General features: G+C 36.8%; 3 protein-coding genes across 6 annotated transcripts in view; 1 reads left to right on the top strand and 2 right to left on the bottom strand.

Moving 5' to 3' along the window:
• NF1 (neurofibromin 1) overlaps nucleotides 1-24,107 on the top strand; it is a 267,108-nt gene that overhangs the window by 177,066 nt on the left and 65,935 nt on the right.
• Nucleotides 4,574-8,720, bottom strand: OMG (oligodendrocyte myelin glycoprotein). The gene is made up of 2 exons (XM_003131751.5): nucleotides 7,101-8,720; nucleotides 4,574-6,274 (listed from the first exon to the last, which is right to left on the bottom strand). The coding sequence occupies exons 1-2, from the start codon at nucleotides 7,101-7,103 to the stop codon at nucleotides 4,946-4,948; spliced, it is 1,332 nt and encodes a 443-aa protein (XP_003131799.1). The 5' UTR covers nucleotides 7,104-8,720; the 3' UTR covers nucleotides 4,574-4,945.
• EVI2B (ecotropic viral integration site 2B) lies at nucleotides 15,381-23,249 on the bottom strand. Of its 4 annotated transcripts, none has more exons than XM_003131749.3 (2): nucleotides 23,116-23,249; nucleotides 15,381-17,142 (listed from the first exon to the last, which is right to left on the bottom strand). In XM_003131749.3, exon 2 carries the CDS (start codon nucleotides 17,125-17,127, stop codon nucleotides 15,748-15,750), a length of 1,380 nt encoding a protein of 459 aa, XP_003131797.1. In that variant the 5' UTR covers nucleotides 17,128-17,142; nucleotides 23,116-23,249; the 3' UTR covers nucleotides 15,381-15,747. The 4 variants fall into 4 exon arrangements, with proteins under 4 accessions (XP_003131797.1, XP_005669133.1, XP_005669132.1 ...); XM_005669076.3 differs by having other exon boundaries at nucleotides 15,381-17,139; nucleotides 23,116-23,231; XM_005669075.2 differs by lacking the exon at nucleotides 23,116-23,249 and adding an exon at nucleotides 21,490-21,657.

The following is a 24,107-nucleotide window of genomic DNA, read 5'->3' as shown; positions in this document are numbered from 1 at the left end:
TTGCCGTGAGCTGTAGGCCAGCAGCTCCAATTCAGCCCCTAGCCTGGGGACTTCCATATGCCACAGGTACAGCCCTAAAAAGACAAAAATTAATAAATGCTTGCTGATTTAGTAGTAAGCATGGTATCACATTGTATTTTTATTTCTTGGTTATTGTGTGGTTTGCCATATTCCCATATGCTTATCAATCCCCATACTTGCTATTTTTATACATTCTGTTTGTGTCTTTTGCCTACTTACCCATTGGGAAGTCTTAAGTATTTTTCTTAATTTTATGTGTGTTTGATTAACAGTCTCCTTTATGGTTTTTTTCTCTTTAGTATTTTTATCAGGCTCATTGTTTACAGTATAAAGAAATTTATGGTTTATATAGATAAATCTATCGATGATTTCTTCATGATTTTTAAAAATTTTTCTAAGAAAAGAAAAAGCCTTCCACCCAGAGATTTATAAATATTTTTTAGTTCTTCTGCTCATTTTAAGACTTTTTTTTTAACCTTTTTTTGCCACAATCATGGCCATGCAGAAATTCCCAGGCCAGGGATTGAACCTGCAGTATAGCAGCGAACCAAGCCACTGCATTGATAGCGGCCAGATCCTTAACCCACTGCACCACAAGAAAACTCCCAAAGCTTCTTTTTTTGTATCTTTTTTAATTCACTGTGTAGGTGTATCACATGAAGTGAGTGTTAAATTGGACTATTTTCAAATTTTCCCAGCATTGTTTTTGAATCTCTCCCTTCCCCTTGGATTTTTGATTCTTTTCCTTTCTAAAGTTAACAGTGTTTGAAAATGTACCACATGGTAGACACTGTTCTAAGCTCTTAACATGTATTAACTCATTATTTCCTCACAGCAACCCCATGGGAAGATGAATGTACAGAGAATTCTATGTATTCTGTTCTTTAATTGTGCTCTCATTTCTATATTGTGCTTATCTATTTTTATGCCACTACCAGTCTATCTTAATTATTATATCTGATAAAGAAAGGCTAAGATAACGCTATGATTTCTGCCTTTTTCTTTTCTTGCCATGTAAGTATTTTGTCATGGTCCAAAAAGAATCTCATTGGAATGTTTGTCAGAGTTAGCTTAATCCATAAATTATCAGGAATTATGTCTTTACATTATCAATCAAAGTGTGTCTCTGGTGCCTATTAGCCTTTGCGCCTGGTACATTCCAGGTGCTGAATAAATATTTATTGAATAAATGAATAGAGAGACCTTTGTTTATTGTCTCTATCAAGTCTCCTTTTATACCTCTCATCAGTTTTTTTTTTTAACTTTTCCCCACTTAGTCCTACGCATTTTGTGTGAATGTTATTTCTTGGCATGATATGTTTTGATTTGTTGTTGCTGTCATGAATGGTACCCTTTTCCTGTGATTTGCTGATTATTCGTTGCCAGCACTGAAAAAACCATTAATGTTTGCGTATTTATTTTGTTGTTATTTATTGATTTAAAGTTGTTCTAAAGGGAGTTCCCGTCGTGGCACAGTGGAAATGAATCCAATTAAGAACCATGAGGTTGTGGGTTCAATCCCTGGCCCTGCTCAGTGGGTTAAGGATCTGGCGTTGTTGTGAGCTGTGGTGTAGGTCGCAGATGCTGCTCGGATCTGGCGTTGCCATGGCTGTGGTGTAGACCGGCAGCCTCAGCTCCAAGTAAACCCCTAACCTGGGAACCTCCATATGCCACAGGTGCCACCCCAAAAGGACAAAAAAGACAAAATATAAAAAAATAAAGTCATTCTAAAGACATTCCTGAAGATCCTTTGGATAGATAATTATTTCACCTGTTAAAAATAACCATTTTGTTTGTTATTTTCCTATAATTTTATCTATAACTTTTGGGTTTTGGTCTGGAATTTCCCTAATAATGTTAAAAAAATTGATGATAATGGGCATCATTGTTGTGATTCTGATTTTAGTAGAAACATAGTTTTTCACTTTTAAGCCTGACATGTGCAGTACATGGTATCATTCTTTATCTAGTTCTGAAAATGTATCTCATACAGAATAATCTTATAAAAGATTTTAGATTGACTTTTGTCCACCAGTTTTGGTGTCAGTTAAGGGAATTTGCTCTTGCTTTAGAGCATTGTTAGGAAAGATTATCGAATAGCACGTATTTGTGATCTTTTAAGTGAGCTGTGGAGACATTTTCTCCTTCTGCTGTGATAAGTGAATGTTTCTCTTTCTTCTGAGTCCATATCTCACTAGCATCTGAGCCTGAATCCTGGAGGGTAGAGGAGCAGGGACTGAAGTAAATACATCTTTTCATTCTCTTGCTCTTAGGGTATAGAGCTTGGATGTTTACATATGGGAATTTCTCAAAGCACTGGCCTTGGACATAATGTATATAATAATTCTAGCAACAAAAACAGCAATATTACTGCACATAGAATGTGTAAGACTCTATGTGAATTATGCTCTTTGTGCCTTGGGGCGGGGGACCCGCAGTGAATAAGCTCTGCTGGTCCATTTTGTAGGTGAAGAAACCATGACTTGAGGCAGTGGTAACTTGTCCAGGGTTGAACAGCTGAAAGTGGTGGAGATAGGATTTAGGCTTAGAACATTTGACACCAGTGCGCATACCACTACTTTATCCCTTACTGCGTTTACTTTTGTGTTTGTGCTCATGTTTGAATTCTCTTGACTGGTAAAACAAAAGTTTCTTGTAAAATAAAATCAGACCTTAGGTATGGATACATAGATAGATAACTTAGGAGCTTGAGAGATAGCTGCTGATGACTAATGCGTTTTGAAATGTTTATGGAACCCAGTAACACAGTTCTTGTCTTAGTGGCAAATAATGACCCCTTCTCTATTAAATAACTATAAGAATACAATTTCCTTAGGAGGAAGTATCTAATTACTACAAGGCTAAATAATACTTCTTGCTAAGGACTTAAGAGTCTGTGTAGTTGACATGTGTTATACTTGTAATTTTACTGTTTTTTCTCTGCATTTTGCAGACATCTCAGTAAGATTGCCATGATTCATAGGTGCTGCTAATGCTGTAATACATACTTCACTTTTTTGTCACTTTCTCTCATAGAATTTCTAAGACATTGAATTTTTGGTACTCTCAGAGTTAAAGACTGAAATTCAGTATGTGTGGGGGTGTGTGTGTGTGTGGGTGTGTGTGGGGGTGTGTGTGTGTGTGTTTTAAAACAAAATGCAAGTGTATGGTAGAGTAGGAAATATCTAAGCAATTAACCTCTATCATTGACGGTGAAGATATTCGACAGTGACTGGGAGAGAGTGGGAACAGCTTGCTCATTTTAGGATCATTTAGGGAACTATTTCAGATGACTCCTTTTCTTCATGGTGTAATTCCCTCATAGAGTTAGCCAGTTAGGTTTACCAGGGCATAAAAATGTTCAAGAGCCACTGTACTAAGCCACTGTACTATGAGAGGAATTGCTTCACTGAAGCTTAAAAGTAATTTTCCAATAAGCTTGCCCCTTAAAAAGAAAAAAAAAAGAATGACCACATTATAAGCTTGTTACTTTTCTCTGTCTCTGAATAGAAATGTTCCAAAACCTATTAAGAAATCCATCTTAATTTTAAAATTTGTTAGCAAGAAGCACACAGATTCCTTTCTGTACTCTTTTCCCAACTCTAGGAATGCTTGAAATAGATGCTTCCTTATGTCTCACAAATTAAATGTCTCATATGTAGTTCACCCATTTCAATTATGCAGTCTTGCATTTCAATCTAGCTTTGTTTTCAAGGCTTCTTTTTCTCACACTTGGCTATTACTTAAATTTGTCTCTAATTCAAAAGGTGGCTTGCTTTTATATTTGTAGAAAATTCTCCATTTTCTCCTAGTTGAAGCCCCAGGAGTTTGGAGTGTCAGTATCTGTCCCATGCCGAGCCTAGTCCTGTTGTCCGTTTCATTGGGTTTGTCACCAAAAGAATCCCATCCCTCTTTCCCTTTCTCCTTTCCTTTTCCTCTCCCTCCTCTAGTACTGCCCATGTTTCTTAGTCCCCCATGATTTTATTCCGAAACTAATCTTATTTTTAATTTCAGGAAGTCAGATTCTAACTTCTGATGCACAAAAAATAAATTTAATTCTCCTACACAGAGAAGGCTTTTAATTTTGTAAATACTAAAATTTTCCATTAAGAGACAGACAGTCTGTTAAATATGCACTAAAGCTGTTCCTTTATATGTCTTTAAACTTTTTATTGTATTTTTAATACTTTTCTTAAATGGGAAAAACAAAGCTATTAGACTTTTCTTATTAAAATGCAAAGCCTAGTGTCTTCTAGCTTTTTGAAGAGCTTTTGTCCATTATATAATCTGTAAAGTAGCCAAGAGTTCCTCAGAAGCAGGACATCATTTAGATTTAAAACAATTATGGCTTGTGTGTAAAATAATGATGTGACATAACCATTCACGGGATGGCAACCACAGTTTTACTTTAGTGACAAAACTCTTGGATACCTCCAACATTTCATTTGCTGTAAAGACTTTACCAAGATACCCTAGAACAAAAAAGGCTAAGAATTATTTTGAGTCTACTAAGTAAATTCAGTTGGTATGACTAGAAAGCCAAATGACACAATTATGAGCATAGACCTTTTATTTTTTTCCCAATTGTTTGACAGTGTAAACATACATAAAATACATATTAAAGTTTAGATGCTTTATATTTTGTGCAATAAATTGAAGCCTTAAAAAGAAAGCATTTTATTTAAAAAAAAGAAATTCATTAGTTTTACTTCATTAAGACAGTAAAATAGCAGCAAGTACTGAGACATTGTGCACTTTTATTTAAGACAAATACTTCATTTACATCAGAGTCAGAAATATAAGACTGGCTTTCTTGAATAGTTAATATAGCTTGAGTCACTGGTTATGGTTATGTCACTGGGCATGTTTTCCCAACTGTACATCAGGAAGGAGTTCTTTCATTCATTTTGGAAAATGCAGACCCTCAGACAGCCAGCATGACCACAGCATTGAGCATTAAGAGAAATAAAGCATTTACTTTCCAAGCATTTGCCACGGAAGAAGGTGAGCGAGTCTTTACATTTGTGGTTGTCTCTTCCCTCCGTAAGTTAAGGGTTGTGCTTTGTTGAGGCATTTCAGAGAAATTATTTGGCATGCCACTAGTAATACTTAGGGTCATGGGTGTTGGGGATGATTTTGTTGAGCTAGTGAGGCTTGTGTTTGTAACCATTCCATCTTGGAGGTGAATAGTTAGAGTTGCAGCTGCTGCTTCATGTGAATTGATCATTTCAGTGGATGTATCTTCTGGATAGGGCACAAAAGCCTTGTCAGTGCTAGTAAAGGTGGTGTCTTTGCTTAGAGTGGCACCAAACGTTTCCTTTGTTCGATATTGTTTGGGTATTTTGGTCACTTTGGATTGAGTTACCATACTCAGAGAGTTAATGGTGTCCACTGTCTGTATCCCACTTAAAGTGAATAAGCTCGAGGTAAATCCGGGAGGTGTGGGATATATGCTATGTTCCTTCAGAGATGATATTTGGCTAGAACAGGGGGTCCCTATCACGTGGGCTTTTGTTTCCATCATCCATTTAAGTAAGTAAGTAATGTTTTGTTGGTGGTCACATGACCACCTGTTATTGTAAAGGGTTATCTCTTGCAACTGAAGGAGTTGATCAAAAGCTTGATCAGGAATGAATGTGAACTTATTGTTGTGCAGGTAAAGATGTGTGAGATTTGTCAGGTTTATTAATGTTCCTGGAAGGATTTGTGTCAAGGAATTGTGAGACAGGTCCACGATATGTAGTTTGGAGGGCATGTTGGTTGGAACTGTCCAGAGTTTGTTACTACTGAGGTTGAGAACCTCAAGGCTTCTTAGTGTGTTTTTAATGAGGACAACCTTTTCCAGCATATTCTTAGACACATCCAGATATTTAAGGTTCCACTGATAAGCAGTATCAGATTTTTCAAGCAGTTTAATGTTGTTGTTAGCAGCAGACATGTTCCAGAGGGACCGAGGCAACTGAGCAGGCAAGCTTTCAAGCCTGTTGTTTGAAATGTCCAGGGTCCTCAGATTGGTGTACTGGGTTAGCTGGTTATGCAGATCAGTAAAGTGGTTATAAGACAGATTTAAATGGATAATGTTCTCTTGCAGTCCAGATGGTAATGTAGTCAAGTTTCTGCCTGAACAGTCCACATGCCTGTGCCTCTCAGTGCATATACATTGGAGAGGACAAATGCATAAAATACCAGGTGTGAGAAGCAGAAGGATGAACAGGCTGGGAGACATTTTCAATATCTGATATTCCATCAAAGCCTGGAAACAAACAGATACACCCTTCTTTTAATATGCAAATACAGTTAGGCATCTGCATGGGTCAGTTAGCATTAGGCAAAATTTTCAATAAACCTCGTTGTTGTTGAGTCCTTTTATAATTGTTCCAGTGATTAAACTAACAAAGCTCCCCTTCATTTATAGTCCAAATGCTTAATCCTTCAGTTGGGGCTATGTGGTAGAGAGAGAGTCTCTCCCCCTACCCTTTCCTGCATTTTCTCCTTTTTTTTCTCCCTTTTACCATGGTCTCTCTTATTTATCTTCCCAGTGCCATGATATATAAAATGGCATTCTCGGCAAGTAAAGAGTTAGAATCTTAAGCTATTACTATTTTTGATAATATTCTTTCTTACTCGGGAAAAAATGGCTGTCGTGTCTGTTTGGTCTTTTTTTTTTTTTTTAAGATCCCTGCAGTAATGAAATAGTCAGTGTGTATTAAGTTGAGACATTATTTAGAGATTCATACTTTGAAATACAACTTTCTCTTTTTAGAATAAATATATCCTTGCAAAACATTTTAAGGCACTCGAAAAATCAGACCAACACCATACCTTTAAACCTCATATTTTCTAAAGTGATTTCTTTTCTGTCTATTTCAGTGCTGATTATAAAGAAAAACAATATGTGTATTTATAAAGTGGATGCATATTAAAAAGAATCCCTCAACTGACACTGCAGCAAATTTCTGATGCATGCACTTGCTATTGAATATATATTCAATCCTAATGTTGATTCTCTCTTTAAAAAGGGGGGGAAAAAAGCAAAAAATTCCGAAGTCGATTTTTTACTGATTTAAATAACAGCTTACCATAGCGTCGTCTTCAACATCAGCATCTCATTTTCTCCCGGAAACTTAAGCTTAAAGGTCGCCTTGTTCTGGAAAGTAGGAACCGCTTCTGGCTGTGGGCTGTGCTCGCCTGCTCAGCTGCATTGTGTTGCTGTGAGCTGAAGCTCTGCAACCACCTGATCAGTACCACATAGGAGGACTGCAGAGCTGTCATTGGTGCTGACTCAAATTTATTGCAAGAGGTGCACACGCAACAGAATGGACCAAAAACAAAATTTTTTTTTTTTAATTTACAGCGTTCAGTATATCCATATATCTCAGATTTGCTGTAGGATAGAAAACCTTGTGCACATTAGATCTGGCCTTACTCATTTCTGTTTATTTGTCTGAGCTTAGGTTCCATGTTTTAATATTTGCCTTATGAAGAATTTGTGGTTCTTTACAGTGCCTCTCCTCTTCATTCATTTTATATGTTGAAGAAAGTTGAAAATGAATTTAGCTTTCCTTGTGGGTGGTTTGCTAAGATATTAAACTATTTTTAACTCTGCCTTTTCATGTTTTTTTTTCTAAAATGATACAATTTTCATGTCACTTTAAAAAATAAAATTTATTTGATTTTTATGTACCCCCCCAACATGGTGATTATTATATTTAATTAGCTTTTCAGATTTATCAACCACTTAACTGTTCATCTTTTGGGGAAGTGCAAAAGTACTTAAATATGATTATTTGTCTTTATCTTTCTGATATAAAAAAATTATTTGACCTAGGCTACATGCAAACGAGGCTGTGTTTTTTTTAATGAGCATCTTATGCTTTTTGCTTATCAGTTCATGTGGTAAAGTAAATGCTCTCTATGTCTTCTGGGTTAAGGATTTTTTTTTCTTCATGAAATTGCTTTGGTGAGTAGATAAGAATATTGTTTTCTCCAGAGACATCTTTGGAACTGTATGAATGACCATTCACTTAACTTTATGTTTTAAAAATAATAGCATAAATAAATTTTAGGTGATGTCTTCATAATGTTTCACATTTTATCTTACTGAGAAAACAATTTATAGTTTTTAAATTACTTGAAATAATGTAAAAAGGAAAACTTTCATTATCAGCATTATAAAATAAGACCAGATTTATGATAGTTTCTGCTCCACCCTTTAGTGGATTGATTGTGTAAATAATCTAGGAAAACTCAATCTAATTTCTAGAATATCCAGTTTACCTTAGAAAAGAAAACAAAATCATGACATTTTCTTTACCAAATTGTTACCATTATAAAATAGCAATTAGCGCATTACCTTTTTGCCTATTTACTAAAACCTTTGTTTTTCTCTAAATTACATTTGCCATTATTGTACCCCAAATTTTACCCTAAATGGAACTTATTGTACTGAAAATTGAAGTTTATTTTCTTAGAAAAGAAACTGTACTCTAGGAGTTCCTGTCGTGGCTCAGCGGTAATGAACCCAACTAGGATCCATAATGATGTGAGTTCAACCCCTGGCCTCACTCAGTGGGCTAAAGATCCAGTGTTGCCATGAGCTCTGATGTAGGTGGCAGACGTGGCTCGAATCCTGTGTCGCTGTGGCTGTGGTGTAGGCCAGCAGCTCCAGCTCCAGTTCAACCCCTAGTCTGGAAACTTCCATATGCTGTGGGTACAGCCATAAAAAGACAAGGGGAAAAAAAGAAAGAAAGAAATTATACTCTAGGCATCATCTTTTGTATGAGATTAATGTTCCTCGAAAAGTACCTACATTTAAAAGTCTGCAGTGTTGGAAATTTATTATCGATTAGTACTTTATTTCCACTTTACTTTGAGGGTTCAGCCTTGGACTCTTAATAAGATTCTTTCTATGGATTTCAGAAACCAGTCATCAATCTTAGTGCTTAAAAATAATGTGTTAAAAATACTACATTCAGCAGTATTGTTTTGAAAATAGGAATGATTGTTTTGACATTTTGATTTCTTCTGTTTCAACGTCTGTGTATGTTATACTTTGAGGGATGTGACTGAGGGTCAATTTACCAAACACTTAAATCTCTCCTTTTAATTTTAGGATTCTCATTACATCCATGTAGAAGTAGAGTTATCCATTTCCATTATACTTATTGGTATTTCTTGTTTGAAAGACAGAACATTTATTTCATTAGTTAATGGATCATATAAATTTGGGTTTAGGCTATATTGAGATCAGGTTTTGCAGCATATAATAGAAAAGTCCAATATAATCGTAGTGGCAGTGTTTCTTACTTCAAGTTTGGGAACGTAACAAATTGCCTCTGTTATTCAAAGATTATTGTAAAATTCTCAAAAAGAGATAAAGGGGATGGCTAATTGTCTACAGCCACATCACCCTAAATGCACCAGATCTCATCTAATCTTGGAAGCTATGCAGGGTCAGGCCTGGTTAGCACTCGGATGGGAGAAAAAGGAGACTGCATTTTAATACATTTGAAAAAATTTGTATATTTGAACTGTAACTATTTGTCCTTATGATTTTAGAAGCTCTCATGAAATAAAATATTAGTATAACTCCAAAACAAATAATTTTGTATAGGCTGAAAATTTGTTACAGCTTATTTTTATTTAAAAAATTTTTATCTAAAAATTTTGCTTATTAAAGTATAGTTGATTTAAAATGCCCTGCCGATTTCTGCTGTACAACAGAGTGACTCAGTCATACAAAAATAGGGAGTTTGAATGTCATGAGTTTGAATGTCATCCTTGCACAGTGGCCATGCTAATCTTCCCTGTATTGTTTCCAGTTTTGGTATATGTGCTGCTGAACCAAGCACTGTTACAACTTATTTATTGTTATTGTCTGATGTTATTCAGACACTTTTTTTTTTTTTTTTTTGTCTTTTTGCCTTTTCTAGGGCCGCGCCTGCGGCATATGAAGATTCCCAGGCTAGGGGTCCAATCGGAGCTGTAGCTGCCGGCCTACGCCAGAGCCACAGCAACGCAGGATCCGAGCCACGTCTGCGACCTACACCACAGCTCACATCAACGCCGGATCCTTAACCCACTGAGCAAGGCCAGGGATTGAACCCGCAACCTGTCTGTCAAGTCAAGAATTACAGCTATTGGAGTTCCCATCGTGGCACAGTGGTTAGCGAATCCGACTAGGAACCACGAGGTTGCGGGTTCATCCCTATTTTTGTATGACTGAGTCACTCTGTTGTACAGCTAAGAGTTATGGATAAAGTATTTTAAAAGCATGGAAGAGCTGACAGGATAGAAATCATCAAGTTAAATTCAAGTCCATCAATCCCTTCTCCCCCGTCACCACCCTTTTCCTCCCATGCCACTAACTTGTTGCCAGAATTCAATCCTGTTTCTTAGGATTCTTAGGATATCCCTCATCTGGATTTATCTGTTTGCTTCCTTGTGAAGATTTAATTTGTTCCTCTATTCTCCCATATTTCCTATAAATGGTTTCTAACAGCATTAACATAATTACTTATTTGTATCATCCTACAGTAGTTTCAAAATAATACCAGTATTGCTGCAAGTAATTAGATTACAGACTACTGAATAGTTTGATTTCTTTGCAGCTCTGTTTGTTCTTAGAATATATTTCACTAAGAAACAATGTATTTCCCTAACATATATGTCAGTCAATTCTGTGTCCTCATGCAACTTGAAGTAATTGTTTTCTCTGTATTTTTATATCACCAACTTTATATCAAATTAGCTTCATGTGTTTCAGTTACCAGTTTTTAGGGTCTGCTTAAGTCAAAGCTATATAATATTCAAGGGAATCTTGCTTCTCTATCCCTCTAACCCATTCCCTTCCTCCTCTTATTGGTAACTATTTTTATTAGCTTTTGATTGTATCTTAACAGTATTTCTTTTTGAAAAAAACAAAAATATGTATGTATGTATCATATGTTCTTATCCCTTCCTTATTTGTACTTTGCCCACTAAATAGACTGCTGCACATTTTGTTCTTTTTTTTCTTAATAATATATCTTAAAGTTCACTTGTGGCCTAGCAATTAAGGACTCAACATTGTCACTGCTATGGCTTGGGTTTGATTGCTGCCTGAGAAGTTCTAAATCCCACAGCCCTGGTCTAAATAAATAAATAAATAAATAATACATCTTGAAGATCACTCCATGTCAGTATCACATTTGTTTCCTGATGCGCAGTACTGCATTTAGGAGTCTGCCATGGTTTATTTAACCAGTGCCCTATTGATGGGCATTTGGACTGTTTCCAGACTTTTGCTGTTATAAATAATGCCACAGTGAATACCCTCACATCTAAGTAATTTTATGTCTTGTCCAATGAATCTTTGGGGAAAAAAAAAAATTCCTCTAAGTAGGATTGCTGAGTAAAAAGGTAAGTACATTTGGAATTTTTCTGAATATTACCAAATTTCTCTCTATAAACTGTACCATTTTGCAGTCTACCAGCAATGTATCAAGTGTAGAGCTAGATTTTGTTGCTAAACTTTTGGATTTATATCCCTCTGATGGCTAATAGTATCTCAGTGTATTTTTGGGGGGGGGGCGCACCCGCACCATAGAAGCTAGTGTAGAGACTCACCAGAGATGCTGTTGCTAAACTTTTGAATTTATATCCATCTGATGGGTAATAATATCTCTGTTTTTTTGTTTTTTGTTTTTTGTTTTTTGTTTTTTAGTCTTTTTCAGGGCTGCACATGCGGCGTATGGAGGTTCCCAGGCTAGGGGTCCAGTCAGAGCTATAGCCGCCTGCCTACACCACAGCCACAGCAACGCAGGATCTGAGCCGCCTCTGCAATCTACACCACAGCTCAGGGCAACACCAGATCCTTAACCCACTGAGCGAGGCCAGGGATCGAACCCTCAACCTCGTAGTTCCTAGTCGGATTCATTTCCACTGCGCCGTGACAGGAACTCCTCTCAGTGTAATTTTAAATGCATCTTATTAGGAGGAAAGTTGTATATCTTTATATATGTTTTTAAGGACTATTTTAAAATTTTTTCTTCTGTGACTTTTATATGTTTTGCGTATTGTTTTCTATCATGTTGTAAGTATTCTTTCCATCCATATTTGGGGATTTTTTAAAATTTTATTTTAGGGATATTAGCTCTTTGTCTTAAAGTTGTACTCCCCGCCCCACCCCAGTTTGCCCTTTGCCTTTTGACAGTTTTTTTTCTTTCTTTTTTTTTTTTTTTAATGAGGTGTTTTGTTTTGTTTTGTTGCTTTTTAGGGCCACACTTGTGACATATGGAGGTTCCCAGGCTAGGGGTCGAATTAGAGCTACAGCTGCTGGCCTACACCACAGCCACAGCAACACAGGATCTGAGCCACGTCTGCGACGTACACCATAGCTCACGACAATGCCAGATCCTTAACCCACTGAGTGAGTCCAGGGATCCAACCCTCAACCTCATGGTTCCTAGTCAGATTTGTTTCCACTGCGCCACCACAAGAACTCATGGTGGAATTTTTTTTTTTTTTTTTTAATTTAAAAGTTTTCTGTAAGTGGAATTTTCTTTTTTTTCTTAATTGCTTCTGGATTTTAGGTCTCAGCTAGGAAGTTTTGCCCTACTTTCAGATTATAAAGGAGTTCACTCATTTATTTCTTCTATTATTTTTATAATTTCATATTTTATGTTTATAAAATATTTAATATATTTTATATATTGATCTCTGATCTATTGGGTGTTTATTCTAATGTAGTATGAAATATGGATTCAGTTTTATCTTTTTCCAAATATCTATCCAATTGATCCAATGCTTTTTCCACTGATTTGAAATTTGGGTCTTCTTCTGGACTTTTCATTTTGTTCCATTGACCTGTTTGTCTAATCATGTACTAGTATCACAGTGTTTTACTTATAGGTGCCCATATATTTTGCTACTTTACTTTTTGTTCAGAACTTGGTAATGACAGAGTCACCTTCATCTAATTCATTGTCTTGCCCACTACCAACACCAAATGTTGCAGTGCATTAAGTAGGTGCTCTTTGACCCTGTATTGGTGACAAGAAGTCAAGAATCAGGGAACAAAATCAGCTTTCAGTACTACTTCTGAGCAAGTCACTTCCTCTCTCTGGGCCTCTTCCTCAACATTTAACAAATAAAAGGAGTTGAACTAGATGATGTTGAGGGTTCTTTCTGAATTGGTTAGTGCTGATCTGGTGAGAGTTCAGTCTGCTTTTTATTACCTTGTGTCTTGTCCCTTTGCCATATTCATGAAATAAATTTTCTTTTCTGGATCCTGCTTCTTTAATCTTTTGTATAGGTTTTGCTTTTTCCAGCATTTTCTTTTCCTCTGTGTTTCTTTTATTAGCTTGTGTTTCTTTCTGCTGATCAGGCAAAGGTTGACACTGTTTGGCTGCTCAGCTTCCACTGACCTCAGTGAGGAAAGATTGCATGCAGTAAATTGGAATTATTTTCCCCTGGCAGAGAATTTCTCAAACAAAAAACAGCTGCTGGCAGAGGTCTGTTCTGTTGTATAAAGAACAGAAGGAGAAAAGCTGCATCTCTGGTGTTTGAAGAAATCAAACAAAACTATGACCATGATATCAGCTCCTGATTTATCTCTGAGGGTTGGTATTTCCCTGTATTTCCCAATACTCCTCCAAAAAGAGGCCACGAAAGAAAGTGATGAAAAGAGCAAAAGTGTGGAAAGAGCCTGTTAGGTAGCAATCTTATTTGTAAAACAAGAAAGGTTATGGTAGTAACTTAAGTCATGTCAAAGTCTTGACCAAATATAAAAACTTTGTATCTTATTTACTCTAACTGAAATACTTAAAATGCAAAGGAATAGTAGGAAATTCTTAAACCCCTAATTGTTAGTGTATAAATTAACCTTAAACGTGCTAAGTTTGAAAAATGTGAAAGAAACTTTTTAATGTGGAAGACAGAAGAAAACCAGTGTAATGTGACAATAAACATCATGCTTATTCAGGAAAAACAAGAAGCTCATGGAAGTGTTTCTGCAGATAAAAAACATTAATAGTCATTAAGGGATGCCTTAAAAGATTAGAGAACCATTGTATATAAAATGTCAGTGTCCAAAAGTCTGCTAGTTTTTATTAAGATGGAGCTCTGTTATTTTCTTGAGCACCAATGCTACAAATAAATACTGCATTCTGAGAAATCCCAGAACTATGAGAGGTTATTCAAGGATAAGTTACCACTGAGGCCACCACGTTTCATTCCAAGTGACTGTTTCTTCCAGGACTTTGGGTAGGGGTGAGGAGGAAGAATGTGTGCTTTAGGGCAAAGGAGCATTTCTGCAGGCACAGGCTGGCATCTCCCACAGGTATCAGCTGGCGAATTCTCCACCTTGACTTTGATGAAGATTGGGCCCACCCCTGCTGTGCTAACTCAGATTTATCACTTGTCAGGTAATGAATAAAAGATGAAATTCTGCATAAGAAAGGTGGTTTAAAAAGTTTTTTTAAGTATGGGAATGTATGAGTTTAGTGAAAGTTGAGAACCATCAGTATTTTGATACAATCATTTTTTTTCTGGAAAAAGTCATCCAAATTTGGAATGAAGCTATAGAGGTAGGGGTTTTTTTTCTTTTTTTTCTTTATGATTTCATTTTGTTTAGGTGCTTAAGGCGTATAAAGAAGAACTTTTTAGAGAGGTTGGTTTTAAAATTTGTGCTACCCCAACAAGATAGGGAAATGTCCACATTTTATGGTACCTGCTTGTATTTTTTTCAGAGTCAGTGTCCCCAACCCAACCACCCAATTTGATATTTTAATGTTTGTCTTACAATTTCCAATGAGAGCTAAAGGGAAATTTTTTTATTCTCAAACACGCCTTTTAATCTCTCATCCCCACAAACTTGGAATATTTATTTAATACCTGAGGTATTAATTTAAAACTTACAGGTTTGGGGGGGAGGGGTGTCTCCATTCCTGAGGCATATGGAAGTTCCCAGGCTAGGGGTCGAATTGGAGCTGCATTTGGAGGCCTACACCACAGCCATAGCCATGCCAGATCTGAGCAGCATCTGCATCCTATGCCATAGCTCACTGCAATGCCAGATCCTTAACCCACTGAGCAGGACCAGTGATTGAACCTATATCCTTTTGGATATTAGTCAGGTTCTTAACCTGCTGAGCCACAATGGGAACTCCAGAGGTTTTGGGGGTTTGTTTTGGCAGTGCCCATGGGAAATGAAAATTCTATACATATAGAAGTTACCTGGCCAGGGATAGAACCTGTGCCACAGCAGTGACCCAAGCGGCTGCTGTGACCATGACACTACCACAAGGAAACTCCAAAACTTATAGTTTTGTTTAAAACCTGGAGTATGTATTCAGATTTTCACACACACACTCTCAGGCTTTGAAATGTAAAAATAAGATTTTATTTAGTCAAGGTAACCTTATACACAGCTTTTCTGGAAAAAAAGTAACTATTGGGTGATAATAAGTATATGTAGATTGCTTGTTTCCAAAATGGTTAATTTATTGATATACATACTATGCACATATGTAAAAATGTACTATACACTAAAGTTAGGTCCCATAACCAGTAGACATACCATTGTTATATAATTTTTTTAAAGTTCCACTTATGCATATTTCAGGTAATTCCTGAATAAAAATTTGCTAACACTTGCTGTTTAATATATTTCATCACATGAAGAAAAACAAAAGATGGAGTCCTTTGAGAAGAGTAGAAAATCAGCTAATGAGCAAGTTGTAACATTTATAATAATTCTGCAGGTGGAGGTGGCAGGGATTCATTGAGGTCTTGATGGGAGTCAGGAGGAATAGGAAACTCCTGACACTGAATCTCATTGTTGGAATGGTCCTGGTTTTTCATAAAATCTTCCTGTGGCAGGGGCAAGTTAACTGAGTCAGGAGGAGGTGGAAATGACTGTTTAAATTCAGAATTAGGATCTTCACAGACTTCATTGAGACAGTCCAGAGATGATGGGAGATTGTCAGAATCATTTGGAAGAGGAGATACAGTTGCCATTGTGGGTTTGTCAGATTGGTCACCCTCCTGTCCTTCCAAGTCAAGAAGGGGAGGAGGCGGTGGAGGCAGATCTGCATCATCTGAAGAGGAAACAGCAGTGCCAATCGTCGATCCATCAGCGCTATCCTCCGATGTACCATTTGCTTGATCTTTTATTTTCTCTGCTTTGGGGTTGTTGGAATCTCTAATGTTTTCTCTTGATTCAAACAACTGAATTTCTAAGTCACCTGCTGCAGATGTGCTTTTGCTTGGTTTCCAAGCCATCAGTGAAATAATTGATGTACGTTTTGTGGGTACTTCATTTTCTCTAATGTTACCCAAACATATGTCAGGAGTTTCACCATCAGCAAATGGAGACCTACCTGCCCAGTTTTGATCATTTATCACTGGTTTTTGCAAGCATTTCCACAATACAATCATGATTATAGCTACAAACATAGAAGTCAGAATTGCACCAATTAATATGGCAACTGTTGATGAATGAGAATTGGTTTTCTCTGGGGTTTTTTTGTTCATGGTAGGGTCTAGGATGAATCCTGGTGTATTCCTATGTGAATTTATGCTACTTGGTGTCGGTGGTGTGGGTAGATTATGAACAGTCGGTGGTATCGATTTTCTGGAAGTGTGCATAGAGGATGGTTGTTGAGTTTGAGTGTGGACAGATGGTAATTGTTGGCTGGTAGAAGAAGGGACGGACGGTGATAGTTGTCGGGCAGAGGTGAACACAGGTAGTGCTGTTCCTTGGGAGGAAGTATTGGTCATAGCCGTTGGTTTTTTGGTAACATAGGCAAGTGGTTGTCCAACAGAAGTGTGTGCTGCTGGTTTCCCAGAAGAGGCATAGGCAGCTGGTGTTGATTGTCCAGTAGCAACTTTGGGAGTTGGTATAGGTTGTCCAGAAGAAAGGTTGTTGAATTGTGTTGGTTGACCTAGAGGATTCTCTCTTGGGCCTTGAGAATGAGCTGAGGCATATGGTATTGATGATCTAAATAAAGTAGACTGTGGCTGCACCTCTGTAGTAATCTCTGTAGTAGTTGCTTCTGTCTCTGGGAAAAATGTATGATGCAGGTGTCCACAAAACAAAATTAAGATGAAATATTTGGGATCCATATCACAGTGGTTCTTCTTTATGGAGTTTTATAATAAAAGAAAGAAAGACAAGGTATCATTTAGTGTCTGGCATAGGTATGTCACATAAGTATTTGTCGTTCCTAATTTAGACTTTATACACCAAAGGCTGATGTGAACAACTTGTAAATATACTCTAACTTACCTATGTAACCCTTGGATCTCATAGGCAGTGATCTCTCTTCATAAGATCTGTGCTTGGCCCTGCTGCCCCTGTAGCTATTACATTCCAGTCCTTCATTTCACAGTCATGTCCCTCAAATGCATAGGCTCTCCTGGTGCCATGTGTGCTCTACTTCTTCCTCCGTTTTCTACTAGAAATACATGACCCTCCTGCCTTGAAGGACACCAGTAACCATCTATTACCTAATCCAATGGTCTTTTCTTTCTTTCTTTTTCCTCTTGATCACATTTGACACTATGGATTATTTCTTCACTGCTATTTGGCTCTTTGTGGTCGTCTTCCTTCCATGTTAACCTTACTCTCGCCTGTTTTTCTCTTGCCTCCCAAATAGGGTGATTGATAACTTGATATGTATTCAGTCCTCACTCTTAACTACTTTTCTTAATCCTAAATCTGTAAGGTTTCAGCTCTCGCCTTTGTGCTATAACTCCCGAACCTATATATACAGCCTATATTTCCTCAATTCTTATTCAGTTTGTGTGACTTCATGGTGAAAACTTCCATGTGTATATCCCACTATTAGCAAATTCAACATATTGAAAACAGAATTCATCTTCATCTCAGAAGTGACTCCTCTCCCAACTTCTCTATTTTTGTTAATGGTACTACCTTTGTGAGTTCCTCATGCAGAGAGTCTATTGTGTTAGGTAATCTTTGCAGCAGTATCAGTGTCTGGCGCAGTGTCTTTATATTAGGATCTCATATTTTTTAAAGGATTCAATTCAACTCATAATCCTAAGCTCAAAATCCTAAGGTGGTCTTTGAATCTGGTTGAGTCAGTACTATCCAGATGGTAAGTAGTTCTGCTCCTGCTTTCATTTATTTATTGATTATCACAATCTTTGTGTCAGACCCTGTTCTGGTCTAGGAGACACTCCCCCCCAAAAAAATTGTTTTTAAGTTGTTAGTGGTAGAAACAAACAAGAAGTACATACAGTAATTTGGTAAGTTTTCTCATAAGGTATCCAAGAAATAGAGGAACTAACCTAGCCTGGGAGGGCTTCATGGAAGTTTTCTCAAGAAGTAAAACTTGAACTAAATCTTGAAAGGTGTGTAAGAATTAACTAAGCAAATAAAATATTCCAGCCAGGGGAACAATATATGAGCATAGGAAAATAAGGCTTGTGTCTAAGTGTGGCAGGTAGGGTTTTTTGTGGGATGTTGCAGATGCTAAGACTTGAAGAGTTTTAAGTTCTACCTACCTGTCTAACGATGAGAACTAGTCATTTTAATCCCTCTTGTTCTCAAAAGCTTTATCTCTAAAGTGAGAACAGTTTTCAACTCTGTGTGTAATGTACTTGTTTTGCACATCATTAAACATGATGGTAACTATTTGATTATTTCTTAACTTGAGGGAAAAGAAAAATCTCAGGGTCTTAGATGCTGGTGTATATGATTTCAGACTAGAGTTTTCCTGAGATTTTTAGGCTCATCTGAGAGATTTGATCTTCTATGCAAGGTACAAGAGGAACTCTCTCAAGTTTTGCAGATAAATAGACTTTTCAGCATATTTGAGCAGTTCTCAGCTTACTCCTCTACCACTTGGTAAGCAGTAATGACACATTACCGTCTTTTGGTAGAAGAAAAGATGTGATTTTTTTCTTGTACAGTAACTTACTTTTTGTTGTCTGACACTTAAAACCTAAATTTTAAAATATGTCTTCTTTGAACTCCCCTGCTGGTGAACTCATCTTTGTACAAGCATGTATGATCAGGTTACGCCTTTGCTTGAGGTTCCCCATTGCTATCAAGATAAAAATTCTAAACTCAGTTTTCTTCCTTCTGTCTCGGTTACCAGTCCAGGGTCATATCTCATGACTGAAACTTCTCATTCTGCCTCTTCCTCATCTTATAGACTCCTAAACACACACTCCCCCCCCCCCACGGCCCTGCCCCAGACAGACACTTTTATTTATACTATTTTTCATCCTCTGAGAATGTGTTCTTTTTTCCAAACCCAGCCCCTTCCCCATTCTGGCTGCCTAACTGAACCTGTCTTCATCTGTCACCCCTCAGCTTCCGTTCACCTTCTTCACTCACATTCTCTGTGACTGATGACCACAGCCCAGAGAGCTCAGCCATTCCCCGAAGCCCCTAGTTCTGTTCTCTGTATAGCTCCTTGATCAGTCTTCATATATGCACCTCACTGATACTTCTTTTCTCTTAAATAATTGTGTTTATTTATTTTTCATTGTATTTTCTTTTTTTAGGGCCACATCTGAGTCATATGGAGGTTACCAGGCTGGGGTCAAAATGGAGCTTCAGCAGCCAGCCTACACCACAGCAACACTGGATCCAAGCCACATCTATGACTTATGTTGTAGCTTGCGGCAGCACCAGATCCTTAACACGCTGACCAAGGCCAGGGATCGAACCCAGTCCTCACAGACACTATGTCAGGTTCTTAACCTACTGAGCCACAATGGAAACTCCACTTTCATTTATGACTTAACTTTCCTCAGTTCCTTTTTATTATCCCCACCCACCAAACAAGATTATAAAGAACCTTGAAGAAGGCAGAAAGAAAAAAAGAAAAATCCTTATCTAGAACATACTGTGTGCTGTGCTATACTGTCTCAGGTGTTTTCCATACTTCTTTTAATTTAACCTTTAAACGACTCTATGAAGGTGGAGGAATCCTTGACTTACAGATAAAGAGACAAATTCAAATGTGTTAAGTAATTTGCCGAATGTTATATCACCATTAGTTGATATAACATTAGTTGACAAATTAGGAATTTATACCCAGGACCATCTGATTCCAAAACATATACCCTTTCTACTACCCTAAACTGCCTCATATTTTTATATTTCGATTTCTTTACAGCAGAGTGCTGTGTATGTTAGGGGCTCAGTAAACATTTAACCTGTATTGGGCTTCTTGATTCTTTTCCGCTTCACTTTTTCACTATTTGTTGATACTTCTACCAGAATGTAAGCAGAGAAGGTGAAACCTGAGTTATTAAATGCCTGTGCTTCACATCCATTTTGCAGAAAGGTTTAATCGGGAAAAAAATTTGAAACTTTTGGCATAAATATGGAAATCTGAATTATCTCTGGATGGTTATCATCTGTGCAGTTCCTATCTGCTGTTCTTACAGATTACCCCCCTCCCAAGGCCTCAGAAAGTGTTATTCTTTGGAGTTTCATTTTATTTATTTTTTTTAATGCCATCCAAAGCAGCAGAAAATATAGGCCATGAATTGTCTTCAGCCAAAAATGTTTCTTCTTTTGTGACTTTGCTTAAATTTTTTTCAAAAACCCACGCAGTTCCTTTTTTCAGTTAGCTGAAAAAGGCATTAGAGAAGAGCCCAAACATGAATATAATTATAAACCCAGTTTAGTTTGTAAGATCAATTTTTACAGGCTTATAGCCTCTTTTGTCAATAGGAAGGTCATAGGGCCTTCAGTATATGAGATTTTCCCACTTGTCATTTAAGGATTACAGCAGTATTAAAACCAAATTCTATTTTTTACCTATCCCACTCCTCTCAGCGCCTCAGTTAGCTTTCTGCCCTCCTAGAATCTGCTACATCAGAATGCTAGAATCTGTCTTAGAACTCTCCTACAGCAGTTCACTGTAGTCCAGAAAAAATGAAGAGGCTTTAAAAGAAGAATAAATAGGGGGTATAATAGTGAAGAAATGGACTTTTTTCTACTTCGGAGACAGTGAGGCCAGTGTTATTACCAATGCAGAAAGTTACTTAACATGTGTATTTTAAATACATACGAGTCATGAGGTACCAACACTGTTTCTGCAGGGAAAGAAGGTAGAAAGAAAGAAAGAACCACACAGGGCAGGAGAGTAAAAAGAACGAGAAAATGTCGGATAAGATGAAATGAAAAAGGGATGGAAAGAAATAAAAACTTAGAGTAAGCAGCAAATATATGGGTAAAGAGAAGGTGAATTGATTAGAGAAGGTGTTGAAGAAGAGTTAGTAAAAAGCTAAAGAACAAGGAGTGATTCTGTCTTTAGCAGAAAGGTAGGGTAGAAGATTAAAACGGACAAAATTAGAAACTGGGGGAGAAGATTGAAGCAGATGAAAGAAGGAACCGCAGTTACGCTGCTCTCCGGCCTTGTGGGTGCAGGGAGCCGGCCGAGAAGAGCAGTCTGCCCCAAATGGAGGGCTGACGTCCCCCATCTTCGCAAATTCACGTACCTCCTTCGTCTCATTCCTCCCTCCTGTCTGCTCTGAGATAGGTCTCTTATGCGATGACTATCTGTTAGCAATGCCAATAGCTACCATTTACTGTGTACACCCCCAGGGTGAGGCAGTGATCTATTTTAGTGGGCGAGGTGATGTTATCATCTTACAGATAAAGCTGAGACACGCAGAAGTTGGGTAACTTGCCAGAATGTCACAGCTGTAAACAGTGGCACTAATACAGAAATCAGCCAGTCTTGTACCCAAGCTCTTTGCTTTTATTATATTCATGGTAAAATTATGAAGTAGGAATGCTTTTTGAGGGGAGGAGATACGAACTCTCTGGGAACAGATATGTAAGTAACTTTTGGAGGTAGTCTTACATAAAAAGTTGAAAAAGAACCACGAGAAAACCATTTTAGTCCTGTGACTCTACAAAAACAGTTCTTGGAGTTTTGAATGGTTTTGATATATAAGCTGTCATATTTGAAGTGATTTTTAAAGATTGGACATTGACAGGCATCAGATTTATATTTAACAAATTCAGACTTATTCAAAATTCATAATTTCCTTCTGAGGGAAATTATATAGGAATTAGTTAAAAAACACAAGAACTATTAAACTTTACATTTGGGCCTAATCCTTTAAAATGTATAAATAAGTCGTGTCGAAAAAGGAGATAGAAATCCTTAATTTTTTTAACTTCTGTAATAGTTACTTAGAAGAAATCCGGAGTGGACTTCTATAAGGGAAAGCCATAAGTGCTTAATGAAATGTTGAAATAGAATATCTATCACCCACTGTGAATTTATTATTCTGTGATATTACAAGTCTATATAAACTCTTTGCGGTTTTTATTTTGGAGGATATTCACTGTGTAAGTGTTCAGTTTACTCACAGAATAAGCGTCTTTTCTCCATATTAACCACTTTCTATTCTGTGGGAGTTTTTTTCCATATCTATCTTACACTGTTTACTAAGGCTCAGATAATGTGTGACATAAATATGTACACACATTTTATCATAGTAGCTTTGTCTTAGATTTAAAAATGAGGGATAACACTTTCATGTCATCATTATTACTTAAATTTAAAATTCTATTTATATAAAAAAGCATATGTAATAATGATAATGAGTATCTCATCTAATCACTTGTTTTTTTTAATTAAGTGAAGGTGACATTCTAACTATGAAAATTAAAGGGGATTTAAAAATAAAAATAACTTAAAGCTGTGAGTTGTTTTACATACAGGAAAATTTTGTAGAAAGCAAATCAGAATTTTTAACAATTGGTGTTACAGAGTTATAAATTCAGTCATATCCCATGGATTCTATTTTAATTTCTAACCCTTAGCCATCTGCCCTGCCTATAGTTTATTTCTTTTATTTACAGATCTAAGGTCAACAACATAGTGACCGAATAAACTTTAAAGAGCTTATATTATGTAAACCTAGGTGAAAATTTTTCTCCAAGGCAGCTCTACAGTGAATTTTTAAAACTAAATGCAACAAAACCGCAATATCTGTCATGGACATCTTTAGATTATTAGACTTTAAAACAACAATGACATTTTAGTTTTAAAAATAAATTTTATATAAAGCAAAGATCAAATCAGATTGCCTATGTGAAAATTTTCTTACCTCAGTTGTTAACTTCTTTTGCAGAATGATAAATTCTTGCTCTAACTGGACATTTTGGTGATTTGGCTAAGAAAGCAAAAAGGGAGGTTCAGTTTGGATTAAAAATGGTCCTCTAGCAAACTGAAATGGTTTCTGTAGAAAAAGAGGAAGTTTATCAATCGTTGGTTCCGGAAGTGCAGTGAGCCACAAAATGACTAAGAAATGTACTACTTTAACAGAATTTATTTGAAACACAATTTGGACTTACATGATCTGCTTTTAATTAACATTTGTAGGTAAATATCAGAGACTCTGTAGTAATGTGATTATGTAGTTTAAATATTTAAAATAAAGCTTTGGAGAGAATATTATAAGGAAAAAGTGCCAATTGGGTTATTACCCGTAGTGAGATTTCTTCTCATAAGTGAATGATGTGTCCTGTTTATTTGCATGACTTGAAGCAAATCTCTGTACTTCTGAGTCATGGTTTCCTCCTCTGGAAGAATATTTCTGAGTTTTGTGAGAATTAAATTAGATAGCATAACATGTACAAATGCCTTGCACACAGTAGATGGCCAGTAAATGTTAATGTTATTTCCTCATACATAGTTTAGGCTAAGCCCAGGCGAAATTATGATTAATTTTTGACCAAGTACTTGACTGAATGATTTTTTTGATAGTGATATCTAATATTTGTCTAGTACTTACCCTATTATAGAAGCAGTTTGTTTAAATAGTTATTTCCCCAATACAGTTTTTTTTCTACTGTACAATGTGGTGACCCAGTTACACATACATGTACACATTCTATTTTCTCACATTATCACTCTCCATCATAAGTGACTAGACAGAGTTCCCAGTGCTACGCAGCAGGATCTCATTGCTAATCCATTCGAAAGTCAATAGTTTGTATCTGTTAACCCCAAGCTTCTCAACCACCCCACTCCCTCCCCCTCTCCCTTGGCAGCCACAAGTCTATTCTGCCAGTCCATGATTTTCTGAATGATTTTTGA

Source organism: Sus scrofa, chromosome 12 (assembly GCF_000003025.6).
Source record: "Sus scrofa isolate TJ Tabasco breed Duroc chromosome 12, Sscrofa11.1, whole genome shotgun sequence".
In the NCBI taxonomy this organism is placed as follows: domain Eukaryota; kingdom Metazoa; phylum Chordata; class Mammalia; order Artiodactyla; family Suidae; genus Sus; species Sus scrofa.
Note: the sequence above shows the minus strand (reverse complement) of the source record. Positions and strands in the feature narration are given on the sequence as shown.